General features: G+C 46.4%; 1 protein-coding gene across 1 annotated transcript in view; it reads right to left on the bottom strand.

Moving 5' to 3' along the window:
* Positions 1 to 8,217, bottom strand: part of ppp1r1b (protein phosphatase 1, regulatory (inhibitor) subunit 1B) — a 37,742-nt gene extending 29,525 nt beyond the window's left edge. The window contains exon 1 of the mRNA XM_046307062.1: positions 7,743 to 8,217. Coding sequence (XP_046163018.1) covers positions 7,743 to 7,856 — 114 coding nt within the window. The 5' untranslated portion in view covers positions 7,857 to 8,217. The remainder of the gene's footprint in view (positions 1 to 7,742) is intronic.
* Positions 8,218 to 26,121: the final 17,904 nt, after the last annotated feature.

Raw genomic sequence — 26,121 nt, 5'->3', positions numbered from 1 at the left:
AATTTTTCATTTAACCTGTAGTTAACTAGGCAAGTCAGTTAAGAAAAAAACATTATTGACAATGACGGCCTACCCGGGCGACACTCTGCCAATTGTGCGCCGCCCTATGGGACTCCCAATCACGGCCGGATGTGATACAGCCTGAATTCAAACCAGGGACTGTAGTGACGCATCTTGCACTGAGATGCAGTGCCTTAGACAGCTGTGCCACTCGGGAGCTCTATCATGTCACACCTCTGTCAGATCCACTCACACTCATCACCATATATTATACTGTGACACTGTGACATCAGGCACCATTCACTGGGATTTGATGAGTAACCAGCAAACATCAGAAGAGACAGGACGTAATTATAGCTACTGGCAGTATGATGTCACACCTACCCCAGTACCCATCATCAAAATATTCTGTGGACAGATGAAAATACAGTTGAGCTGTTTGGAAGGAACACACAACACTATGTGTGGAGAGAAAAAGGCACAGCACCAACATCAAAACCTCATCCCCACTGTAAAGTATGGTGGAGGGAGAATCATTGTTTGTGGCTGCTTTGCTGCCTCAGGGCCTGGACAGCTTCCTATCATCGATGGAAAAATGAATTCCCAAGTTTATCAAGACATTTTGCAGGAGAATGTTAGGCTATCTGTCCACCAATTGAAGCTCAACAGAAGTTGGGTGATGCAACAGGACAACGACCCAAAAGACAGATGTAAATCAACAACAGAATGGCTTCAACAGAATAAAATACACCTTCTGGAGTGGCCCAGTCAGAGTCCTGAACTCAACCCCATTGAGAAGCTGTGGCATGACTGCAAGAGAGCAGTTCACATCACATCCCAAGAATATTGCTGAACTGAAACAGTTTTGTAAAGAGGAATGGTCCAAAATTCCTCCTGACCGTTGTGCAGGTCTGATCCACAACTACAGAAAACTTTTGGTTGAGGTTATTGCTGCCAAAAGGGGGTCAATCAGTTATTAAATCCAAGGGTTCACATACTTTTCCCACCCTGTGCTGTGAATGTTTACACGGTGTGTTCAATGAAGACATGAAAACGTATAATTGCTTATGTGTTATTAGATTTGAAGATCAGATCAAATTGTATGACCATTTTTTACAGAAATCCAGGTATTTCCAAAGGGTTCACATACGTTTTCTTGCCCCTGTAAACCCAGACCCATTGTAGGCAGTTATTGGTCCTGGTACTGACCCAACCCTCTGATCCACTCCTGGTAGGATCAGCTAGCATGATAGATCCAGAACCCCCACCACTGTTGTTTGCAACAGAGCTGTAAGATCATAATCCTTCTTCTCTCTCTCCCCTCAACGGAAATGGTACTGCTGTTATTGTCACATCAGCAGGGTGCACTGCTGAGAGCCTGTAGCTCACAGGCTGACTGGCTGGCTGGCTGGCTGACTGGCGGACTGGAGTGGATGGGTAGTACAAGAGTGCACAAGACAACCTACTACGTGGATGTGCATGTTTACAATAGGGCCTGAGATTATGTAAATTAATGCATTTTACTGAAATTATATTCAGAGGCATTGGGTCATCATTTCACAGGATATAATGTTAATTCCTATGGAGTTGACATTGAGGCCGTGCTAGGTGTGATTTATGGAGTACGCTGTTGCAGTGTTGAATATGTGTGTACCCAAATCCAACAGGCAACAGGGAACTCGTTTATCATAACACAGGGTTGGGTGGTGGCATTTTAACAGCACACACACACACACACACACACACACACGAGACATGTTACATCATAATAAGCCCTCATGCTCTTGAAGTGCTCTCTGGTTGATCTTTTGATGACTGTGTACAGTGTCATCACACCACAAATCACTCTGCCTACTTTCAATATTTGTGCTTTACCTGTTTATACAACACCTGCAGACTCACAGAGGACAGGCACACACACAAGTATGAGTGCATACAGTCACACAAAAGGAATAGGTCTTCTATACTACACAAGAGAGAAACATTCATATTGACTACAGTTAAATAATGAGAGAGAGAAGCCACATGGAAAACATTGATCATAGGAAGCATGTAAAGGACAACAGAATGTCAATCAGCCTGAGTTTATTAAAAGTCTGTCAATGAGTTTCAATTAAAAAGAGGAGCAGTACTAGTATGGGATTCAATTTCCTAATAGAATAAGATTGTATCTAGATATGCAAATGTACAACCTCACATCCAGGGTTGGGGAGTAACTGATAAGGTGCTTTTACACCTGCATTGTTTGCTGTTTGGGGTTTTAGGCTGGGTTTCTGTACAGCACTTTGAGATATCAGCTGATGTACGAAGGGCTATATAAATAAATTTGATTTGATTTGATTTTGATAACATGTAATCTGATTACAAACTAAATTAATATTTTCAGTTACATTGCCAGCAAAAAGGATTGTAATCAGATTACAGATACTTTTTGAAAAAATAGAGGATTAGTGAAAAAATACACTATGACACCTTTCTGTTTTCTCAATGTCATTCAATTCAGCACTGAAAAATTGCACAAGTTTGTTCCACCTGAGCGAGCGTGACCACAAGTCAGAGACCCCTATGATGACACACCAAAATAATGCGTTTGATGGATCCTTTTTGTCTTCTTCGAATGCCTCTTAAAGGGAAAGTAATCTAAAAGTAATCAGATTACGTTACTGAGTTTGGGTAATCCAAAAGTAATGTTACTGATTACAATTTTGGACAGATAACTAGGAACTGTAATGGATTACATTTAGAAAGTAACCTACCCAACCCTACTCACAGCAGTGTGCACGCGAAACCCCATACAAGCTTGCACAAATACCTGCGCACACGTGCTGGATAGTAAACACACACGCATGCTGAGGAACACTTGACAGTTGTAACAACAGACACAACCACAATACAACCAAATTACCTGGTCACTGTGGAGGGGAGTCGCATAGCCACTTCCTCCTGATCTATTTAAAGGACAACTGCACTTTGATTTGGCCTCACTTTAGATTTGGTTAATTAAGAAATGCTAGGTGCCATGACTGAATTGTCTTGTGTGTGTGTTCGCAGGTTGGAAGAGTTAGACAAATAATTTAATCAATTAGCTTCAGTCGGCTGGTGTGCAATCGTGGCAAAATTGGTTTGACTTTGGATAGCCTATCTCGGGGTCTAGTTAGGGACCGTCGATAAATTACACAATGAAAATGAGACATTTTTATGTTGCAAACCTTGCAGTTTTGTCATGAAATGCTATCCAAACTTGTATAAGAATTTCTACAATTTATAGTTCGTTTGAGGTTTTAAGTCATTGAAATTTTGAGCTGTTGGAATTTAATATAGTGTTGCATGTACATTGTGTAATTTACCAATGGTCCATATCTAGCCCCATAGTGATATCCAAAGTTAACCCAAATTTACCACGATCGGGTCACCTAAAGCTACACTCCGAATTGAGGATTACTTGTGTGCTGCCAGCTGTGGGCAGGATTGAAACAAACCCAACCTTCATGTACGTTACGATGCAGTCAAGACCACAAGTCTCACAAAACTCAATTTTGGACAAGACTGACTTGATGACCAAAATGATCCTATTTACACTTTGTAGCGTGGCCAATTTAGACAGTAGAATAACGGTTTCTGACTCATATCGACGCCACATAGGCTAATATCTAAATGAGAAGTTGTTTTTTAAGGGGGCAGTTGCTCTTTAAGGTAGACATACAGACACACGCTTCAAATTAACGCAACAAAACAAAATGGTGTAAGTAAAAAAATAAATGAAGGCCTTATTGGTATGGGCATGATTAAGCCATTGTTTTCTATATTTTTGTTGTTGTTACTGTGGGATCATAGTATATAATTAATAACAGCTGTTACTTTGTAATGTGTCACACAATTGGCCATCCATAGTGCTTTGATTACCCCCAGCCCATTGATAACAAGACACTCATCAACAAGAGCTCTGGTGATGATGTCACAGAGGGGGGGGGGGGAAGCACCGCCTTTGGTTGTGAATGAGGTATAACTAATGAGCATAACATATTTCACTACTATTTTAATTGACTGGAATAGTCATCGTTAGAAACATCCCATTGGCAGATAAACTGCATCAACGAATCACCTCTGGATTAGAACCCACTCCGGTGACATGACGCACACACGCAGCCTAAATGACCATGATGTCTTACCAACTCAGAATGCTCTGTGCTCTGGGCCCTCCACTGAGAAGCTCTGGTTCAGAGTGCATATTGACAGTCCATCAGATCCAGTGTTACCACACAAACACTCACTGAACCAAAGGTTGCTGTGTGATGCCCAGCCAGAGGAAGGGCACGTAACTCAGGAGAGTGAGATGGGGTGAGGGTTTTCACCCTTCCACCCCAACAGAGGCTCTCTATCCCATCTGCTGGATTCATTTCGATTGGACCTAAAATAGGTGACCGGGCGGTTGTTGCTCTTTGGTGTGTACTTTGATACCCTTGGTCCCCTGAGTTTATCTATCAATCCATAGGATCAGAGGTGGATTGACATTGGGATTAGTATGGAGAGGGCTCGTGTTGTGTGTTTAGTCCATAGACGGATGGCGCGGGCCGACTCACTGTGAGTGAATCAACTGGAGCCTCAGTCTGAACGATGACCCTAATCTGTGTCCATTATGAACATTCTCCCACACCAGTCCCTCCCAGAGCATGACATGGGGGAATACGGAGGTTAAACACACGCTGCCATGTGCTGTTGATCCAGTACTGTAGGCCACCACAATGACTTTTGTGACACAGGAGTTGCATTACATTTTTCCCTATTAAAATCGTATATTTCATTTGGGAAAATCTTAGAGCATGGATGAACACATCTAATGTTGAAACAAATCTTATCTGCATGAAGTTTCCCTAAAACAGATGTTGAGTGGTCATAGCCTACACGTGTACCAAGCCAGTGGACGTGCTGGGGTCTTGTCTAGTTGGTCTGAGTGTTAAGTGTGAATGAGGCCATGGGGTAGGGGCGACCAGACATCCCCGATTTCTTGGGACAGTCCCCGATTTTAGTGAGCTGTCCCCAACCAGAGCTGCCCCCAGAAATGTCCCCGATTGGCCCTCAGAAAGAAAAAAGCAACTCTGGAGTTAAATTGAGTCTGATATTTCAATAATCCAACACTGTATCCAATCAGATTTGCATGTAAAAATGTTGTCTGTCCCTGTACCAAACTTGTTTGCTCCCGTGGTTTCGCCATAGCCCTTTTATGAGAATGTTCAGCCAAACATTTGATCAGTGATACATTTTAACCACTGAACCAAACTTGAAAACTACTAGATAGTCTAGGATGGGTAATCCATCTCTGTGTTAAAATTACTACAAGTATTTGAAAGGACTATAGTGAAAATGTATTAAATATAGTTCCATGTTTTTATAATTGTTTTTGCACCACTAGCCTAGCTACAACAGAATATGTACCCGGTTTTCATGTCCAAAATTTGGTCACCTTACCGTGGGGCATGTTTCTGTGCTTTTTCTCTCTCTCTCGCTCTCTCTCTGTGTCCGCTATGGGAGCCGCTCTCACATTAAAACGCCCCAGGGCAGAAATCAGGATCCTGGACCCACTCCTACATTTACACATGTGCAAGCTAGTGCCTATGCAAACGACCCAACCACACAGAGACATTCCTCCATTAAAACAGTGACCTTTCAGAGGTGATCTGTGAGGGAGGCTGTGGAAAGTTGCTGTGCGGTCGGTCGTCATGGAAACAACCCTGCAGTAGTATGCAACCGGTCAGTGTGACCGTGCTGCTTGTTAAATCATGTTAGCTGTGCTTCAGGGTAAATGACTCCTATGGGCCTCTGCTAGTTTAGTATACTAACTGTACTGCAGTCTACGTAGTTAGAGTTGATAGCTGTCATTAAAACATAATTGAAGTGATTTGTGTATCAAACCCCTTTAGCAAACACTGGCCTTGAGTGTGTTTGTATACATGCGTGGATGTGTTTAATGCTGTGGGATAATGAGGGTCTCATTAACTATGCCCACCCCATTGTCCCTGGGGCCCCAAAAGTAACCACTGCTAGATTGTATCTTCAGTAATACACACACACACACACACACACACACACACACACACACACACACACACACACACACACACACACACACACACACACACACACACACACACACACACACACACAGCTGTGAAACATCCTCCACTCTCCCCAAACTCCCTTTTGTCGTTCCTGTGACAGTATGTTTGTGTGGTATAGTAACTACACACACCTCTCCACTCGCCCACAAACACACAAGTTAGCCCGTACACATGGGTACTTACATTAAATCACACACGCACACACACACACACAGACACACGCGCGCGCACGCACACACAAACAAACACAACTCACAGACAGCAGTCCCTTCATGGAGCCCCTCCCAGAGTAGAGTACATTCAGCACCATTTAACCTGCACCTCTCTTTAGATGTGAATGTTACTGTGGACTTCACTGCAAACTATCTGAACCAGATGACCCCAGCCTCTGCTCTCCGGATGGGGGCACCAGCCAGACACGATGCCCCATGGAGGGTGGGGGGGCAAGCCAGCCAGCTGCCCCCACAGGAGGCTCTGGCCAAAGGCAAAGGCCAGGGTCAGCCTGCCTGCAGCTGCAGGCTGAGAGAAATAATCTATCACAACATCTGATGTAAGTGGAGATTGAGCAACAGTTCCTCTGAAGAAAGAGAGCCATCAACCGGAAAAAAATCATAAAAAACGTTGACTAACAGACTATAAGGATTTAACACTTCTCCAAGAGAGAGAGAGGGGTTCAGAGCTGAAGCAGAGAAGGCAGTTGGACAGGGAGAGGAGAGGGTCATGGGTTCACATCCCAAGATGTTTGAGTGCTGCAGTCGTTGACGGTGCCCTGCCAAACTATTAGCTGATGTGAGATAGAGCTCTGTAACAGGGACAGCAGCTCAGGGAGCTGACACCAGACAGGTGAAAGTGAGAGAAAACAGGTTGTGCCTTTTTCTCTGCACTCCTTCATCGTATAGCGTTCTTGTCTTCCTCTCACTCTCACTCTCACTCTCTCTGCATCTTTTGAGGCTGAGCCACTGGCCGGGATCTCACACAACACCAACCAACTCCTACTTTGACCCACTTTCTCCCGGACTAAAATGTAACACACCGTCGACAGGCTGCAGGGCCAAGGAGAAGAACCAGAATTGTCCCGTTCCATCTTTTATGACGACAGGCAAACGGCAGAAAAGAACCAGGGAAACAGACTCTACAAACTGAGCAGTGAATAGAAGAAGTGAAGTGAGAAGAACTAGCAGTCCAAAAGAAAAATCTGTCAGACCAAGACAAATATTAGTCACTTGTATAATCATTAACTATAGTTCTGTGACTACAACGATATCACAAACCATGGTTGACTTTTATACGGTTTAACTGGCCAGAGTGATAACATTCAGCGACAACGGGACATGTAGTTAAATCAGCCGAAGAAAAAAGTATGAGAAACAGCCGAGAAGGAGACATGACAACACTTTATTCTCAACCATGTGGCAGAAGAAGACAGAGAGGATCAGGCCACAGATCAAGATACAAAAAAAAAAGAGAAGTCACAACGCAGTTAAGACTGACGGTCCAATATGGCACACGATGAACACACACACTCACACGCGTAGGTTAACTGAGGACAAGCTAAACAAGCTAAACACATACTGACTGTACACACAGACACTGTTCTACTCAGGTCAAACCAATTCTCTCACTTACCATCTCTACTTGCCGGGGGTCCAGTTGGGTGGGTGCCGAGGACTGCACAGCAAAGTGGATCTTCCTGCTCTCCTTGCACTCGTCCCCAACCTCATCCGACGCAGAGGGATCCATGGCTGTGTCTGTGTCCCAGGGGGGTCTCTCTCTCACCGGGCACCAAGCTCTGCTCCACTAGGCTCCCTGGAGGAAGGTCCCAACACAACACACTGTACAGAAGTCCTGCTTCTGCTGGGTCCACCTCTCACTCTCTATTTATATATATACACACACCTCTCTCCCACTGTCTCCCTTCAAAAGCTCCCTTTGTTTATCTTTGTCGCTCTCCTCTTTCACTCACGGTCAGCTATTTCTCCTATCCTTTATCTCCCCTGTTCCCTCCCTTCTTCCTCTCTGCCTGTTTCTGTCTGACACTTACTCTTGTTTGACGTTCTAGGTGGTGTGTGTTTATCTCTCTCTCTCCTCCCTCTCTTTCCCTCGCTCACAACCTGTGCAACAAGTAATTGAGACACGTCCTTACAGCTGGCAGAGAGAGAGAGAGAGAGAGAGAGAGAGAGAGAGAGAGAGAGAGAGAGGGCGTGGGACAGAGGCAGGGAGGGGGCGGAGGAAGCTAGAGTGAGGGAGGGAAGAGAGAGGGGGAGGGATGGACCGGAGGGAGGGGAGTTGTGTTTTTGTATATATTTAAGCTGACGTTGATTTGTAATCAGAAAAAAAAATAATCTCATCCCATCAGCTGAGCCTCTTTTGGCCTCTGTTTGTGAATGAGAGATTTGTGCTCTCAGAGGGAGAGAGGGGAGGAGAAAGAGAGAGAGCAGGGGGGGGGGCAAACAGGGAGAAATAGAGACACAACGGGATATAGAGAGTGGAAAGGAAGAAAGAATGGATGAAAAAGAGAGGTGACTGAGCAAAACAAGGAATAAATAATGACAGATGCAGAGGAATCAGCATCAGGCATGGAGGCAGAGAGGCATGTGCTATGATCGGCTGGCTAATTGAGTGAACAGTGGTGCTGTGAATATCTGATGGTGACTCGTGGCATGCTGGGTACTCATCTAATGAATTTCCATAAAGAACAAAGATCTTAGGATGCAGGAAGAAGGTTAACAGTCTCATTCCTGTTCTGGTCCACAGAGAGCTGCGAATCAGGCGCCGACATGATTCAACAGCGAAGGTGCATAACGATGGGAGGAATTACGATGCTACGTCATTGTTTTTACCACTGGTCCACAGAGTTCAACGTGCCGGTAAATTGTTTTTTCAAATTGCCACTGTCTTGGAGCTAGATTTGGGATCATGTATACTGCGCCAAAGCCGGTGTACAAAAACCAAAAAAGAGTAACGGAGAGCAATGTACAACACGGCGAACTGAGCCAACAAGGCATTCGTAGTAAGTACATGGGGGCTGCCATCTTTATGCACCTTTGCCACCAAAACAACAACAACAGTATGCAGCACGGGGAGAACACACGACTTAGAAACATGAACCACAGAGCAACATGCCTTTACTGTATATACGGTACTGTACATATTCCATTCATTACACAAGGCAGACCGTAAAGTTCTGGCGGTTACAGGCAAGTCTAGAGTTAGAGTGGTGAGTGGGCTGGAACATAATGTTCATTAGAGGACTTAGAGTCTGGGGAAGCAGGAACAACAAGACGAGGCTGAAGCTTGGTAAAAGGTCGCAGTCACAGCATGGCAACAAAACCAGCTGTTCCAATGCCCAAGAGGAGAAAGGGAAATAGACACACACACAGAGAGAGAGAGAGAGAGAGAGAGAGAGAGAGACAGAGAGAGAGACAGAGAGAGAGACAGAGAGAGAGACAGAGACAGAGGCAGAGAGAGAGAGAGAGACAGAGACAGAGGAGAGAGAGAGAGAGAGAGAGAGAGAGAGAGAGAGAGAGAGAGAGAGAGAGAGAGAGAGAGAGAGAGAGAGAGAGAGAGAGAGAGACAGAGACAGAGACAGAGACAGAGACAGAGACAGAGACAGAGACAGAGAGATTGGGTTGGGAGTGGGATGAGGGAGACAGCACGGCGGTTGGTGGAGGAGGAGTGCAACTAGGTGACAGGGGGGGCCAGTCAGGGGAGGAACGCTGTCAGCCGTGTTATTCACTTTGCCTTGCTTACATGTGGGAGGACAGATCGGGAGTTCATCAGTGGGCTTTAGAGCAGCGATTCTCAACTGGTGGGTCAAGGGAGGTTTTGAACAGGTCACAGATGTCTGAGTAAAATATAAATATATATACTGTATATATACTGAACAAAAATATAAAAACGCAACATGCAATCATTTCAACGATTTGAACTGCATTACAGTTCATATAAGGAAATCAGTCAATTGATATAAATAAATTAGGCCCTAATCTATGGATTTCACATGACTGGGAATACAGATATGCATCTGTTAGTCACAGATACCATCAAAGAAAGGTAGGGGCGTGGATCAGAAAGGTAGGGGCGTGGATCAGAAAGGTAGGGGCGTGGATCAGAAAGGTAGGGGCGTGGATCAGAAAGGTGGGGGCGTGGATCAGAAAGGTAGGGGCGTGGATCAGAAAGGTAGGGGCGTGGATCAGAAAGGTAGGGGCGTGGATCAGAAAGGTAGGGGCGTGGATCAGAAAGGTAGGGGCGTGGATCAGAAAGGTAGGGGCGTGGATCAGAAAGGTAGGGGCGTGGATCAGAAAGGTAGGGGCGTGGATCAGAAAGGTAGGGGCGTGGATCAGAAAGGTAGGGGCGTGGATCAGAAAGGTAGGGGCGTGGATCAGAAAGGTAGGGGCGTGGATCAGAAAGGTAGGGGCGTGGATCAGAAACCGGTCAGTATGTGGTGTGACCACCATTTGCCTCATGCAGCTCGATACATCTCCTTTGCATAGAGTTTATCAGGCTGTTGATTGTGGCCTGTGGAAGGTTGTCCCACTTCTCGTCGATGGCTGAAGTTTAGTAGTTGCTGCCTCTTGGCCCAGGGGCTTCAGCCCCGGTAAGCCCCTGCATTACTCCTGCCCTGAGTTTGTTAACGTTCTTCATTAAGAATATCATGAAACTTGTATTATTGGCCATGAACGAGGTGGGAATGTTGTTCCCATGTCGTAAAATGATTATTTGTCATGATGCGAATATTGGGTCCAGCTGAGACAACCTGGTTCAATTTGGGTCCCGAGGCGAAAAATGTTGAGAAGCATGGCTTTAGAAGGTTTGACTTCATCGCCTTCTCTGCACACATCTAGCCTGGGGCCATTCAGCTTTGATCTGGGCAGAATTAGAGAATACAAAAAAACAGAAATCCGCCATAAAACCCCTGGAATTGACTCTGGTAGCTGCAGGGCACACACATAAACACACACATAAACACACACATAAACACACACATAAACACACACATAAACACACACATAAACACACACATAAACACACACATAAACACACACATAAACACACACATAAACACACACATAAACACACACATAAACACACACATAAACACACAGAGAGAGAGAGAAGACTGCATCTCCTATGACAGACTGGACATGTATGTAACTCGAACCTCTCCTAAAATGGGGCATCTCTGTCCATGTGACAGCCAATAGGGCAGGGGTTGACAGGGCTTCTCCCCAGAGTTATTACAGCCCCTCCAGAGGCAAGTTCAGCCATGCTCAGCTCAGCTCTGCTCTGGCTCAATGAGCTCAGACGAAGAAGAGTGGAGGTTTGAGAGCTGGTCCCATATAATGACGTAACAGTCAACTATAGAACCTCTGTGGCTGGTCCTGTTAACAGAGAAGATCATACGATGTAAAGAAACGTAGATACCTGCGTACATGGAGGTGGCAAGGCTATGGAAAGGTAATGGACCATTGAAACTATAATCCACAGCCCCACTCAGTCCGGTCCAAATCCTGCCCCACTCTAATTCCTCATGAGCGCCAGCCAAGTGTTCTGTCGGTAATAAGCTGAAGCACCTGGGGTTTGGACGTCAACAGCAAAGTAAAAATGTGAAATCATTCATTTCTAAGGATCACAGGGAGGCTTTGTCCCAGGACGGCAGGTGTTCTCGTAATTCATAACAGGTCACACAGAAAGAGAGTGTTTATCAGTCCTCACTTAAACTCATCCCCCTGCTCTCCACCTACATTACCTACATCGCTGACGCATCACAGCTGGCAAATACTAACTACGTGTTCACATCATACAATGATTCTGGTCATGTGGTCGTTATAGGGTTTGGGAAGGTAGCACTGGACAGGTGAGGCAGCTAGTTCAAATCCACCTGTGTATCTCCTGCCTTGCTCCTGGACTGAGGATGAGACAGACCATTGTTTGGCACTATCTACTGGCCTGTCTGTCAGTACAGGGATGGCACTGTGGAAACCAGATGAATATGCATACGGTCATGCGTGCAAGTAGAAACACACACACACACCATAATGGTATGTGATATGGTGACAATTGAGTACAAGCACCACTATGAGATCAGACAGACAGACAGACAGACAGACAGACAAGGGGAGAGCTAGAGAGAGGGAGTGAGAGAGAAGGGGAGAGCTAGAGAGAGGGAGTGAGAGAGAAGGGGAGAGCTAGAGAGAGGGAGTGAGAGGGGAGAGCTAGAGAAGGGGAGAGCTAGAGAAGGGGAGAGAGAAAGAAGGGGAGAGAAAAAGAAGGGGAGAGGAAGAGTGTGAGAGGGAGAGAACTAGAGAGTGAGATGGAGAGAGAGAGAGTGAGACGGAGAGAGAGAGAGTGAGAGTGTGAGACAGGGAGAGAGAGAATGAGACAGGGAGAGAGAGAGAGAGAGAGAGAGAGAGACAGGGAGAGAGAGAACGAGAGCGAGAGAGAGACAGGGAGAGAGAGAGAGCGATAGAGAGTGAGACAGGGAGAGAGAGTGAGAGAAGGAGTGAGAGAGAAGGGGAGAGCTAGAGAGAGGGAGTGAGAGGGGAGAACTAGAGAAGGGGAGAGAGAAAGAAGGGGAGAGAAAAAGAAGGGGAGAGGAAGAGTGTGAGAGGGAGAGAACTAGAGAGTGAGATGGAGAGAAAGAGAGAGACGGAGAGAGAGAGAGAGTGAGAGAGTGTGAGACAGGGAGAGAGAGAATGAGACAGCGAGAGAGAGAGTGAGAGAGAGAGACAGGGAGAGAGAGAACGAGAGCGAGACAGGGAGAGAGAGAGAGCGATAGAGAGTGAGACAGGGAGAGAAAGAGAGTGAGAGAAGGAGTGAGAGAGAAAGGTCTCAGATCTCAGGGAATTAGACCAAAGTTCTCAATTGGTACAAAATATATAGAGTACTGCACACCTTAATGAGGCAGTGAATGAACTGAGAGAGAAAGCAATTCAAATTGAAATACCTATTAAAATTTGGCTAAAACTAATTGAATGTGTCATTGAACCAATTGCACTTTATGGCAGCGAGATGTGGCTTCTACTTGCAAAACAAGATTTCACCAAATGGAACAAACAGCCCATTTAAACCCTGCATGCAGAGTTCTGTAAGATTCTCCTATATGTCCAGGGGAAAACTACAAACAATGCATGCAGGGCAGAATTAGGCCAATATCCACTAATAATAAAAACTCAAAAAAAGAGCAATAAAGTTTTGGAAACATCTAAAATACAGTGACCCCCTCTCATATCATTACCAAGCCCTGCAATACCAAGAGTATAGGAGTAGTATATACCAAGAGTATAGGAGTAGTAACAGGAGTAGGCAACCCTGGTCCTGGAGTGCCACGGCACTTCATGCTTTTGATTTAACCAACTTTGAAGACCAGGTGTGTTGTCTTCCGGGTTGGAGCGAGCGGTCGCATCCGCATTTCGCTCCGCAGGTAGTATAACTTTTTCATTACATTTCATTACATTTCATTATAGCACAACGGTTTGTTTTGTCTAATCTTAGCAATTTCTTCTTAGCTAGCTACATAGCCGTCTTTGTATCAAAGATAATTGCGTAATTATCGTATTTCGCCGTCCTAACGTAGTCTTCACTAGCCAGCTAGCTAACGTCCACCGATTAGCTGCACTGTAGAAACTATTACACTCAACTGAACGACTTGATTAGTGTAGTGTTAGCTAGCTACATAGCTGTCTTTGCTGTCTTCGTATCCAAGATAATTGTGTAGTTTAGAGTGTGTAGTCTTAGTGATTATCTTAATTTACCGAGGTTAGCTAGCCAGCTATTTGTCGTCCTTAACGTAGGAGACTCTGCTAGCTAGCCAACAGCTAGCCAACAGCTAGCCGACAGCTAGCCAACGTCTACCGAATAGACTCACAACCCGGTCGCATTCACAGGTAGTATCACATTTTCATTTCATTTCATTTCATTACAGTACAACGGTTTGATTTGTTTGATCGTAGCTAGCTACATAGATACATTGTATCAAAGATAATTGTGTAGTCTAGAGCGATTTTCTAGGTTAGCTAGCCAGCTATTGTCGTTCTTTTAACGCAACGTAACGTAAACAACTCTGCTAGCTAGCCAGCTAGCCCCCGAATAGCAGCACTGTCGAAACTATTACACTCAACGGAACGACTTGATTAGTGTAGTGTCAACAACGCACCCACTGCCAGCTAGCCTACTTCAGCAGTACTGTATCATTTTAATAATTTTAGTCAATAAGATTCTTGCTACGTAAGCTTAACTTTCTGAACATTCGAGACGTGTAGTCCACTTGTCATTCCAATCTCCTTTGCATTAGCGTAGCCTCTTCTGTAGCCTGTCAACTATGTGTCTGTCTATCCCTGTTCTCTCCTCTCTGCACAGACCATACAAACGCTTCACACCGCGTGGCCGCGGCCACCCTAATCTGGTGGTCCCAGCGCGCACGACCCACGTGGAGTTCCAGGTCTCCGGTAGCCTCTGGAACTGCCGATCTGCGGCCAACAAGGCAGAGTTCATCTCAGCCTATGCATCCCTCCAGTCCCTCGACTTCTTGGCACTGACGGAAACATGGATCACCACAGACAACAGTGCTACTCCTACTGCTCTCTCTTCGTCCGCCCACGTGTTCTCGCACACCCCGAGAGCTTCTGGTCAGCGGGGTGGTGGCGCCGGGATCCTCATCTCTCCCAAGTGGTCATTCTCTCTTTCTCCCCTTACCCATCTGTCTATCGCCTCCTTTGAATTCCATGCTGTCACAGTTACCAGCCCTTTCAAGCTTAACATCCTTATCATTTATCGCCCTCCGGGTTCCCTCGGAGAGTTCATCAATGAGCTTGATGCCTTGATAAGCTCCTTTCCTGAGGACGGCTCACCTCTCACAGTTCTGGGCGACTTTAACCTCACCACGTCTACCTTTGACTCATTCCTCTCTGCCTCCTTCTTTCCACTCCTCTCCTCTTTTGACCTCACCCTCTCACCTTCCCCCCCTACTCACAAGGCAGGCAATACGCTCGACCTCATCTTTACTAGATGCTGTTCTTCCACTAACCTCATTGCAACTCCCCTCCAAGTCTCCGACCACTACCTTGTATCCTTTTCCCTCTCGCTCTCATCCAACACCTCCCACACTGCCCCTACTCGGATGGTATCGCGCCGTCCCAACCTTCGCTCTCTCTCCCCCGCTACTCTCTCCTCTTCCATCCTATCATCTCTTCCCTCTGCTCAAACCTTCTCCAACCTATCTCCTGAATCTGCCTCCTCAACCCTCCTCTCCTCCCTCTCTGCATCCTTTGACTCTCTATGTCTCCTATCCTCCAGGCCGGCTCGGTCCTCCCCTCCCGCTCCGTGGCTCGATGACTCATTGCGAGCTCACAGAACAGGGCTCCGGGCAGCCGAGCGGAAATGGAGGAAAACTCGCCTCCCTGCGGACCTGGCATCCTTTCACTCCCTCCTCTCTACATTTTCCTCCTCTGTCTCTGCTGCTAAAGCCACTTTCTACCACTCTAAATTCCAAGCATCTGCCTCTAAGCCTAGGAAGCTCTTTGCCACCTTCTCCTCCCTCCTGAATCCTCCCCCCCCCCCTCCTCCCTCTCTGCAGATGACTTCGTCAACCATTTTGATAAGAAGGTCGACGACATCCGATCCTCGTTTGCTAAGTCAAACGACACCGCTGGTTCTGCTCACACTGCTCTACCCTGTGCTCTGACCTCTTTCTCCCCTCTCTCTCCAGATGAAATCTCGCGTCTTGTGACGGCCGGCCGCCCAACAACCTGCCCGCTTGACCCTATCCCCTCCTCTCTTCTCCAGACCATTTCCGGAGACCTTCTCCCTTACCTCACCTCGCTCATCAACTCATCCCTGACCGCTGGCTACGTCCCTTCCGTCTTCAAGAGAGCGAGAGTTGCACCCCTTCTGAAAAAACCTACACTCGATCCCTCCGATGTCAACAATTAAAGACCAGTATCCCTTCTTTCTTTTCTCTCCAAAACTCTTGAACGTGCCGTCCTTGGCCAGCTCTCCCGCTATCTCTCTCTGAATGACCTTCTTGATCCAAATCAGTCAGGTTTCAAGACTAGTCATTCAACTGAGACTGCTCTCCTCTGTATCACGGAACTTAAAGCTAACTCTCTCTCCTCTGCTCTCATCCTTCTAGATCTATCGGCTGCCTTTGATACTGTGAACCATCAGATCCTCCTCTCCACCCTCTCCGAGTTGGGCATCTCCGGCGCGGCCCACGCTTATTGCGTCCTACCTGACAGGTCGCTCCTACCAGGTGGCGTGGCGAGAATCTGTCTCCTCACCACGCGCTCTCACCACTGGTGTCCCCCAGGGCTCTGTTCTAGGCCCTCTCCTATTCTCGCTATACACCAAGTCACTTGGCTCTGTCATAACCTCACATGGTCTCTCCTATCATTGCTATGCAGACGACACACAATTAATCTTCTCCTTTCCCCCTTCTGATGACCAGGTGGCGAATCGCATCTCTGCATGTCTGGCAGACATATCAGTGTGGATGACGGATCACCACCTCAAGCTGAACCTCGGCAAGACGGAGCTGCTCTTCCTCCCGGGGAAGGACTGCCCGTTCCATGATCTCGCCATCACGGTTGACAACTCCATTGTATCCTCCTCCCAAAGCGCTAAGAACCTTGGCGTGATCCTGGACAACACCCTGTCGTTCTCAACCAACATCAAGGCGGTGGCCCGTTCCTGTAGGTTCATGCTCTACAACATCCGCAGAGTACGACCCTGCCTCACACAGGAAGCGGCGCAGGTCCTAATCCAGGCACTTGTCATCTCCCGTCTGGATTACTGCAACTCGCTGTTGGCTGGGCTCCCTGCCTGTGCCATTAAACCCCTACAACTCATCCAGAACGCCGCAGCCCATCTGGTGTTTAACCTTCCCAAGTTCTCTCACGTCACTCCGCTCCTCCGTTCTCTCCACTGGCTTCCAGTTGAAGCTCGCATCCGCTACAAGACCATGGTGCTTGCCTACGGAGCTGTGAGGGGAACGGCACCTCAGTACCTCCAGACTCTGATCAGGCCCTACACCCAAACAAGGGCACTGCGTTCATCCACCTCTGGCCTGCTCGCCTCCCTACCACTGAGGAAGTACAGCTCCCGCTCAGCCCAGTCAAAACTGTTCGCTGCTCTGGCCCCCCAATGGTGGAACAAACTCCCTCACGACGCCAGGACAGCGGAGTCAATCACCACCTTCCGGAGACACCTGAAACCCCACCTCTTTAAGGAATACCTAGGATAGGATAAGTATTCCCTCTCACCCCCCCCCCTCCTTTAAGATTTAGATGCACTATTGTAATGTGACTGTTCCACTGGATGTCATAAGGTGAATGCACCAATTTGTAAGTCGCTCTGGATAAGAGCGTCTGCTAAATGACTTAAATGTAATGTAAATGAGCTGAGTAAAGAAAAGAGCAAAGAAAAGAGTCCCCTCATCCAGCTGGTCCTGGGGCTGAGTTCACAAACCTGTTCTAACGCACTGAAGCCTCAGGACCAGAACATCAATCAGAATGAAACAAATTACAACACAATCAAAACAAACCTACATTGCTTATTGGGAAACACAAACACAAGCACAAAGCAAAATGCAGTGCTATCTGGCCCTAAACTGACAATACACCGTGGCTAACTATTTGACCATGGTTACTGATCAAAACCTTAGAAAAAGTACAGGCTCAGTGAGCACAGCCTTGCCATTGAGAAGGGTAGACACAGGAAAACCTGGCTCCATGTAGAGGAAAGGCTGTGCAACCACTGCACAACAGCAGAACCTGAGACAGTGCTGCATTTCCTGACAAAATGTCCAAAATATATCAATATAAAACTACTAGAGTGTAATTTCCCCAAATTTGAAACACTTATTTCAAGGTTCCAAAGACCTTTCTGATGAGAGTAGGCTACCCATCCTGTTGGGGGAGGACACAGAAAGCTGTGGGTTGGCAGCGCACTAGATTGCTGCCTGCCATAAGATGAGGGACAGTGTCTGACAGACCAATCAACCTGCACATGTCCTCTACTGTATGCTTATTGTTATTTTGGTTATTTATGGTTATTTTGACCCTTGGTTAATGTTGTCCCGTTGACACCTTTGATTATTCTTATTTTCATATTGTAAATATCCAAAGTAAGCTTTGGTTATATGTACATTGTTACGTCATGCCAATAAAACAAATTGAATTAAAAAAAAATTGAGTGTGAGAGAGAGCACGAGAGAGAGAGAGAGCAGAGAGAGAGAGAGAGAGAGAGAGAGAGAGAGAGAGAGAGAGAGAGAGAGAGAGAGAGAGAGAGAGAGAGAGAGAGAGAGAGAGAGAGAGAGAGAGAGAGAGAGAGAGAGAGAGAGAGAGAGAGAGAGAGAGAGAGAGAGAGAGAGAGAGAGAGAGAGAGATAAAGCGAGAGAGACAAACCCGATTTTGATAAACTCCCATACAGTGCCTTGCGAAAGTATTCGGCCCCCTTGAACTTTGAGACCTTTTGCCACATTTCAGGCTTCAAACATAAAGATATAAAACAGTATTTTTTTGTGAAGAATCAACAACAAGTGGGACACAATCATGAAGTGGAACGACATTTATGCCTCTAGCACTGTAATGCAGTACCTGTGATATGGATGTGTTGTAACGATGATCTTGTTTAGGGGACCATTTAGTTGTTTTGTTTTCATATGTCATATGAAAACAGGGTAGACTAGTTGTTAGAGCGTTGGACTAGTAACGGAAAGTTCACAAAAAGGTGTATTTCAAACTTTTTTAACAAATCAAAAATGGAAAAATTGGGCATGCAAAATTATTCAGCAGCTTTACTTTCAGTGCAGCAAACTCTCCCCAGAATTTCAGTGAGGATCTCTGAATGATCCAATGTTGACCTAAATGACTAATGATGATAAATACAATCCACCTGTGTGTAATCAAGTCTCTGTATAAATGCACCTGCACTGTGATAGTCTCAGAGGTCCGTTAAAAGCGCAGAGAGCATCATGAAGAACAAGGAACACACCAGGCAGGTCCGAGATACTGTTGTGAAGAAGTTTAAAGCCGGATTTGGCAAGGCACTGTATATACATCACACCAGCAAGATTTGTGACCTGTTGCCACAAGGGCAACCAGTGAAGAACAAACACCTTTGTAAATACAACCCATATTTATGTTTATTTATTTTCCCTTTTGTACTTTAACCATTTCCTCATCGTTACAACACTGTGTATATATACATAATATGACATTTGTAATGTCTTTATTCTTTTGGAACGTCTGTGAGTGTAATGTTTACTGTTCTTTTTTCCACTTTTGTATATTATCTACTTCACTTGCTTTGGCAATGTTAACATGTTTCCCATGCCAATAAAGCCCCTTGAATTGAATTGAATTGAATTGAAAGAGAGAGCGAAAGTAAGAGAGACAGAGATAGCTAAAGAAATTGAAACAGAGAGAGAGAGAGCGAGAGAGAGAGACAGAGAGTGCGAGAGAGAGACAGAGAGAGAGAGAGAGTGAGAGACAGAGAGAGAGAGAGAGAGAGAGACAGAGAGAGAGAGAGAGAGGCAGACAGAGAGACACAGAGAGAGAGAGGCAGAGCGAGAGGGAGAGAGAGACACAGAGAGAGACAGTGTGTGAGACAGAGAGAGAGAGAGAGGCAGAGCGAGAGACACAGAGAGAGAGAGAGGCAGAGTGAGAGGGAGAGAGAGAGGCAGAGTGAGAGGGAGAGAGAGAGGCAGAGCGAGAGAGAGGCAGAGCGAGAGGGAGAGAGAGAGACAGGCAGAGTGAGAGGGAGAGAGAGAGGCAGAGCGAGAGACAAAGAGAGAGGCAGAGCGAGAGACAAAGAGAGGCAGAGCGAGAGACAAAGAGAGAGAGCGAGGCAGAGCGAGAGGGAGAGAGAGAGGCAGAGTGAGAGGGAGAGAGAGAGGCAGAGTGAGAGGGAGAGAGAGAGGCAGAGCGAGAGACAGAGAGAGGCAGAGGCAGAGGCAGAGCGAGAGGGAGAGAGCAGAGGCAGAGCGAGAGAGAGAGAGAGAGAGAGAGGAAGAGATTATTGTACCATAAGGACTATTATGATGACAAAGCCAGACACTGAACATACTGAGAAAGTGAGTACTCTGGCTCTGGCCTGGACCAATATCCATCTGGAATGTGTTAGGACAACAGGCACAACCGAATGATGGGATAATCCCTGGGAGACGGAGAAAGAGGGAGAGTGAAAGGAACAGAATAGGGAAAAAGGGAGAATCACAAAGCACATGTTGACATGGACCAGGTCCACTGTGAGAGGTGGATTACAGACGATGCAGGGGGAAGAAGTGAAGAAAAGATCCACGGCAGGAATACTTTGTGTCCAAAGTCCACCATCTACTGGTACAAAAGGAGATGCAGCAATGAAACAAACAGAAACCAATGCCAGGATGCAGTGTCACTTAATATCCTACAGATGTCGCTTTTGCCTCATATTTGATCATTTGAATAAACCCCCGACACTGACATCTAGACATGGTACTGTAGTAGGCGGTGGACATTATGACAGAGGAGAGGAGGTGGCTGTGACTAAGGCAGTGATTTATTTAGCGCTCTCTCCCTCTTTCTGTCCCTCTTTCTCTTTTTCTCTCTTCTCTCTCTCCTCTCTCTCTCTCTCTACATACCTCTCTCTCCCTCTCCTTTTCACTCTCTCTCCTCTTTTTCTCTCACCCATTCTCTCTCTTTATATCTCTCCTCCCTCCCTCCCTCTACACCCCCAAGCCCCTCACACATATCATCAATAATCTATGGGCCCTTGTTTCCACTGCCACAATTAATCCTCTATCGTTACTATAATTAAAAGGCAGAAATCCCATAAAATGGTTCAGCTTGGCCAGGCATGGTCTGGCACAGGAACTGATGAAGAAAGAAAGAAAGAAAGAAAGAAAGAAAGAAAGAAAGAAAGAAAGAAAGAAAGAAAGAAAGAAAGAAAGAAAGAAAGAAAGAAAGAAAGAAAGAAAGAAAGAAAGAAAGAAAGAAAGAAAGAAAGAAAGAAAGAAAGAAAGAAAGAAAGAAAGAAAGGCAGGCAGGCGTAAGCAAAGTACAACGTAATGTGAGTACCTTTCGCCACCTCCATACAGACACACATGGACCCCCACACAGACAAATGCGGCTGGTATCCACGGCAGCCAGAGCCAGGCAGCACAGAGAGAGAGAGGTGGAGCTGTCTGATGCTGCAATTAGGACCACACTGTCTTGGTGAGCGGTGAGCGCACAGGGATGAATATTTCAGACTGGAGATCTCTATGGGCACCTATGATGTGTCCTGGCAGACCTACAAACACACAAACACAGACAGAGCTGCCAGGGCTGCCAGGTTTGTTGTATGCCTCTCAACTAGACTACATTATCATTAGCGTCAAAACTGATACATGAGCTGAACCACAAACTCTGTATTCATAAACTCGCTCTTTTCTCTTCACTTCCTCAGTCTTTTAATGATTTTTAGGAAGCTCCAGTGCACACACACTCTTATGGGCACACAGAAACACACACACATGCGTGCGCACATACACACAGATGAGCAGTAGCAGCACTCCCCATGGTGTGTGTTCATTGTGGATGCTGGCTGCACACAGACCTCCTCCTGCCCCTTCATCCTCGGCCCCATCTCCACTTGATTTATCGCTCTCTAATACCACTGCACTAATTAGTCAAGTAATTAATTAATAGGCATTTGCATTTGTGCATATGCAATTAGGAGTCTGGAGAGAGGAGAGTGCAGATGGGGTCTGGGAGTCTGGCGGGGGAGGGTGTGTGTGTGTGTGTGTGTGTGTGTGTGAGTGAGTGAGTGAGTGAGTGAGTGAGTGAGTGAGTGAGTGAGTGAGTGAGTGAGTGAGTGAGTGAGTGAGTGAGTGAGTGAGTGAGTGAGTGAGTGAGTGAGTGAGTGAGTGAGTGAGTGGAAGTTGAAGTTGAAGTTGAAGTTGAAGTGTTGGAGTTGCATCACAGACAGAGAAAAGTGAAATACGTGTAATCTGGTCAGAATCGTGGTAGTGTGGGACGCTGGGAGGTGACAGGTACAGGGGTGTGGCAAAAAGACTGACACCCCTGTGGTAGATAATCTGACAAACCAATACAATGCAGCCAATGAGAGTCACAGTGTTGAAGTACATGTGAGTGTTGCACCTAAAGGACTACACCTAAAGGACCATACCTTTATAGAGCAAACACCCATTGAAGTGTCTCTAAATTATAGGATATATTGGGTGGTCGTAAACAGACAATGATAACACCCAGGTGGTTCATAAGCTCGCACCACTGCATTTAACATTGGAAAGGTGACTGGGAATATTGCTGAATACAAACAGTGTAGTTATTCCCTCTGTAAGGCAATCAAACAAGGGAAATGTCAGTACAGAGACAAAGTGGAGTTGCAATTCAACGGCTCAGACACAAGACATATGTGGCAGGGTCTACAGACAATCACGGACTACAAAAGGAAAACCAACCAAGTCGTGGACACCGACGTCTTGCTTCCAGACAAACTAAACACCTTCTTTGCTCGCTTTGAGGACACTGACGCGGCCCGCTACCAAGGACTGTGGGCTCTCCTTCTCCGTGGCCAACGTGAGTAAAACATTTAAACGTGTTAACCCTCGCAAGGCAGCCGGCCCAGGCGGAATCCCTAGCTGCGTTCTCAGAGCATGCGCAGATCAGCTGGCTGGTGTGTTTACGCACATATTCAATCTCTCCCTATACCAGTCTGCTGTCCCCAGTTCAAGATGGCCACCATTGTTCCTGTACCCAGGAAGGCAAAGGTAACTGGACTAAAGGACTATCTCCCTGTAGTAATCACTTCTATCATCATGAAGTGCTTTGAGATACAAGGATCATATCACCTCCACCCTACCTGTCACCCTAGACCAACATCAATTTTCTTACCGCCCCAATAGGTCCACAGACAATGCAATCGCCATCACACTGCACACTGCCCTATCCTATCTGGACAAGAGGAATACCTATGTAAGAATGCTGTTCATAGCTCAGCATTCAACACCAGAGTACCCTCCAAGCTCATCATTAAGCTTGAGGCCCTGGGTCTCAACCACGCCCTCTGCAATTGGGTCCTGGACTTCCTAATGGGCCACCCCCAGGTGGTGAAGGTAGGAAACAACATCTCCACTTCGCTGATCCACAACACTGTGGCCCCACAAGGGTGTGTGCTCAGCCCCCTCCTGTACTCCCTGTTCACCCATGGCTGCGTGGCCATGCACGCCTCCAACTCAATCATCAAGTTTGTAGACAACACAACAGTAATAGGCTTGATCACCAACAACGACGAGACAGCCTACAGGGAGGTGGTGTCAGGAAAACAATCTCTCACTCAACATCAACAAAGCAAAAGGAGAAGATCGTGGACTTCAGGAAACAGCAGAGGGAGCACCCCCCTATCCTCATCGATGAGACAGCAGTGGAGAAGGGATAAACTTTTAAGTTCCTCAGAGTACACATCATGGACAAACTGACATGGTCCACCTACACAGACAGTGTGTTGAAGAAGGTGCAACAGCGCCTCTTCAACCTCAAGAGGCTGAAGAAATTTGGCTTGTCACCTAAAACCCTCACAAACTTTTACAGATGCACAATTAAGAGCATCCTGTCGGGCTGTATCTCTGCCTGATACGGCAACAGCACCACCCACAACCACAAGGCTCTCTCCAGAGGGAGGTGTGGTCTGCATAAAGCATCACCGGGGACAAACTACCTGCCCTCCAGGACACCTATGCACCCAATGTTACAGGAAGGCCAAAAAGGCCATCAAGGACGACAACCATCCGAGCCACTGCCTGTTCACCCCGTTACCATCCAGAAGGCGAGGTCAGTACAGGTGCATCAAAACTGGGACAGAGAGACTGAAAAAAAGCTAATATCTCAAGACCATCAGACTGTTAAACAGCCATCACTAACACAGAGAGGCTGCTGCCTACATACAGACTTGAAATCATTGGCCACTTTAATAAAATCGATCACTAGTCACTTTAAAAATGCCACTTTAATAATATTTGCATTATTCATCTCATATGTATATACTGTATTTTATACCATCTATTGCATCTTGCCTATGCCACTCTGTCATTGCTCATCCAAATATTTATATGTATATATTCTTATTCCAATCCTTTACTTAGATTTGTGTGCATTAGGTAGTTGTTGTGGAATTGTTAGATTACATTTTAGATATTGCTGCACTGTCGGAACTAGAAGCACAAGCATTTAACTACACTCGCAATAACATCTGCTAACCATGTGTATGTGACCAATAACATCTGCTAACCATGTGTATGTGACCAATAACATCTGCTAACCATGTGTATGTGACCAATAACATTCGATTTGATTTGATCTGACAAAATCCATACACACAAACACATTATTTTGCATAAACTCTTCCCAGTATTCTAATACCAGTTTACAGCCGCCATGTTTTGTTGTCTCCTTTAGCCTGTCATTGGCTAAAACGATGCTGTTGACATTTGCCATTTCTTTTGGCAAGGTGATTTGAAGGACGATTGGGACTTGTTGAAATGCACGGGTAATGCAACCCGTGCCCAGCGCCCTCCATTCCTGCCTCACTAGTGCTGCTGAGGTAGGGCACGATTTGGCTGGCAGCAGGGCGTGATGACGTGATGCCTTCCATCCCCCACCTTTGGAGTGGTGCCAGGATGCCATCCTCTCTCTCAGCCCGTCAGGGACTGGATGGGACACATTATCGAACGTGCAGAATCATGACCTCCGTAGCCACAGCTGTTGCCACACTACTGCTGACCCCACAGGTGACCCTCCCCTGGTGGGTGTCTAACTGGGATCTCTGGGGAGTTGGAGGAGAACCTGGTCCAAGGACATGAACCCATGGTGCTATTTTCTTGCTTCAAAATGTCCCTTTTCCCACCTCTCAATGGTGTGTCATTGCTGTGCCAAAGGACAGACACATGCATGCCAACTTGGACCTGGTGGTCACAGAGCTCGTTTTCCAGATTAACTTCACTAATGCCTGCCTAATGGTGAGATATTGGAGCTGGAACTTGGAATAGAGATAACTCAGAGATACCAATGACACAAGAAGTGGGGAAGAGAAAAGCAGTAATTCGCAGGCTTGCACCTCTCTTATTTATAACGCCATTGATTTGGTTAGTTTGCCAACGCTCCTCCCACTCTGGGCAACTGCACAGATGCCAGCTCCAACCAACCCCTGGCCCCCTCCCTCACCGATCCCCGCCCTTATCCTGTCCCTGGTGGGGTCGCACACCTGGGCCCCATCGTTGTTGCTGTGCAGGAGGACTGGAGCTCGCTCGCCCCCCAGGCCACCCTCAGCGTCTCACTCTGAAAACACCAGCGCTCAAACAACCTCGTCATCCCTCCTACCCTTGCTCACGTCTAATCTCCGATCTCATCTCACGAGCACCTATAAATAACAAAAAATCAATAGGGTCTCAATAGCCTATATTTATCTGTCTGTCTGTCTTTATTGAAGATGAGTGTCATTTATCATTCTGCCAGTAGAGTCTTCGCGCAATGCTATTTGTTTGGATGATTTCCCCCCCTGAATAGATCACTATAATGCCATTCAATTAGGTAAATAAATAGATGAACAATATCGCCTTCTGTTCCTAGGTCTGCAAATGCACCCCAACCCCCTCTCCTTGAGCCCCGTTGTTTTATGCATGTTATCGTTTAACTTAACCCTTAGGTTAAATGTACAAAAATAAAAAATAAAGGCAAATACACTAATAATATCCGTTGTCTACAACAAACATTTTTGTTCGCCCACTTTTCTGTTTCCTCTCTTTCACTCGTATTGCCTCCGTCTCAGTTTCTCTCTTTTTCTGGCTGTGTGAGCGCGAGCGCAGTGACAGATGGCGGGGCCCTCTTCCCTCGGGAAGACAATCTCTCCGAATGCGGGCGCATGTCAATCACCGGCTCTCATGTGACGGTTCTTGCCAGTGACGTGCCAACCATATGGCCTGGCATCATAGCTGGTATGTAACCCTGCCTGGTAGCGATGCCACAGTCTC

This window comes from Oncorhynchus gorbuscha, linkage group LG16 (genome assembly GCF_021184085.1).
Source record: "Oncorhynchus gorbuscha isolate QuinsamMale2020 ecotype Even-year linkage group LG16, OgorEven_v1.0, whole genome shotgun sequence".
Classification (NCBI taxonomy): Eukaryota; Metazoa; Chordata; class Actinopteri; order Salmoniformes; family Salmonidae; genus Oncorhynchus; species Oncorhynchus gorbuscha.
This window is presented reverse-complemented; position numbering and strand designations above follow the sequence as displayed.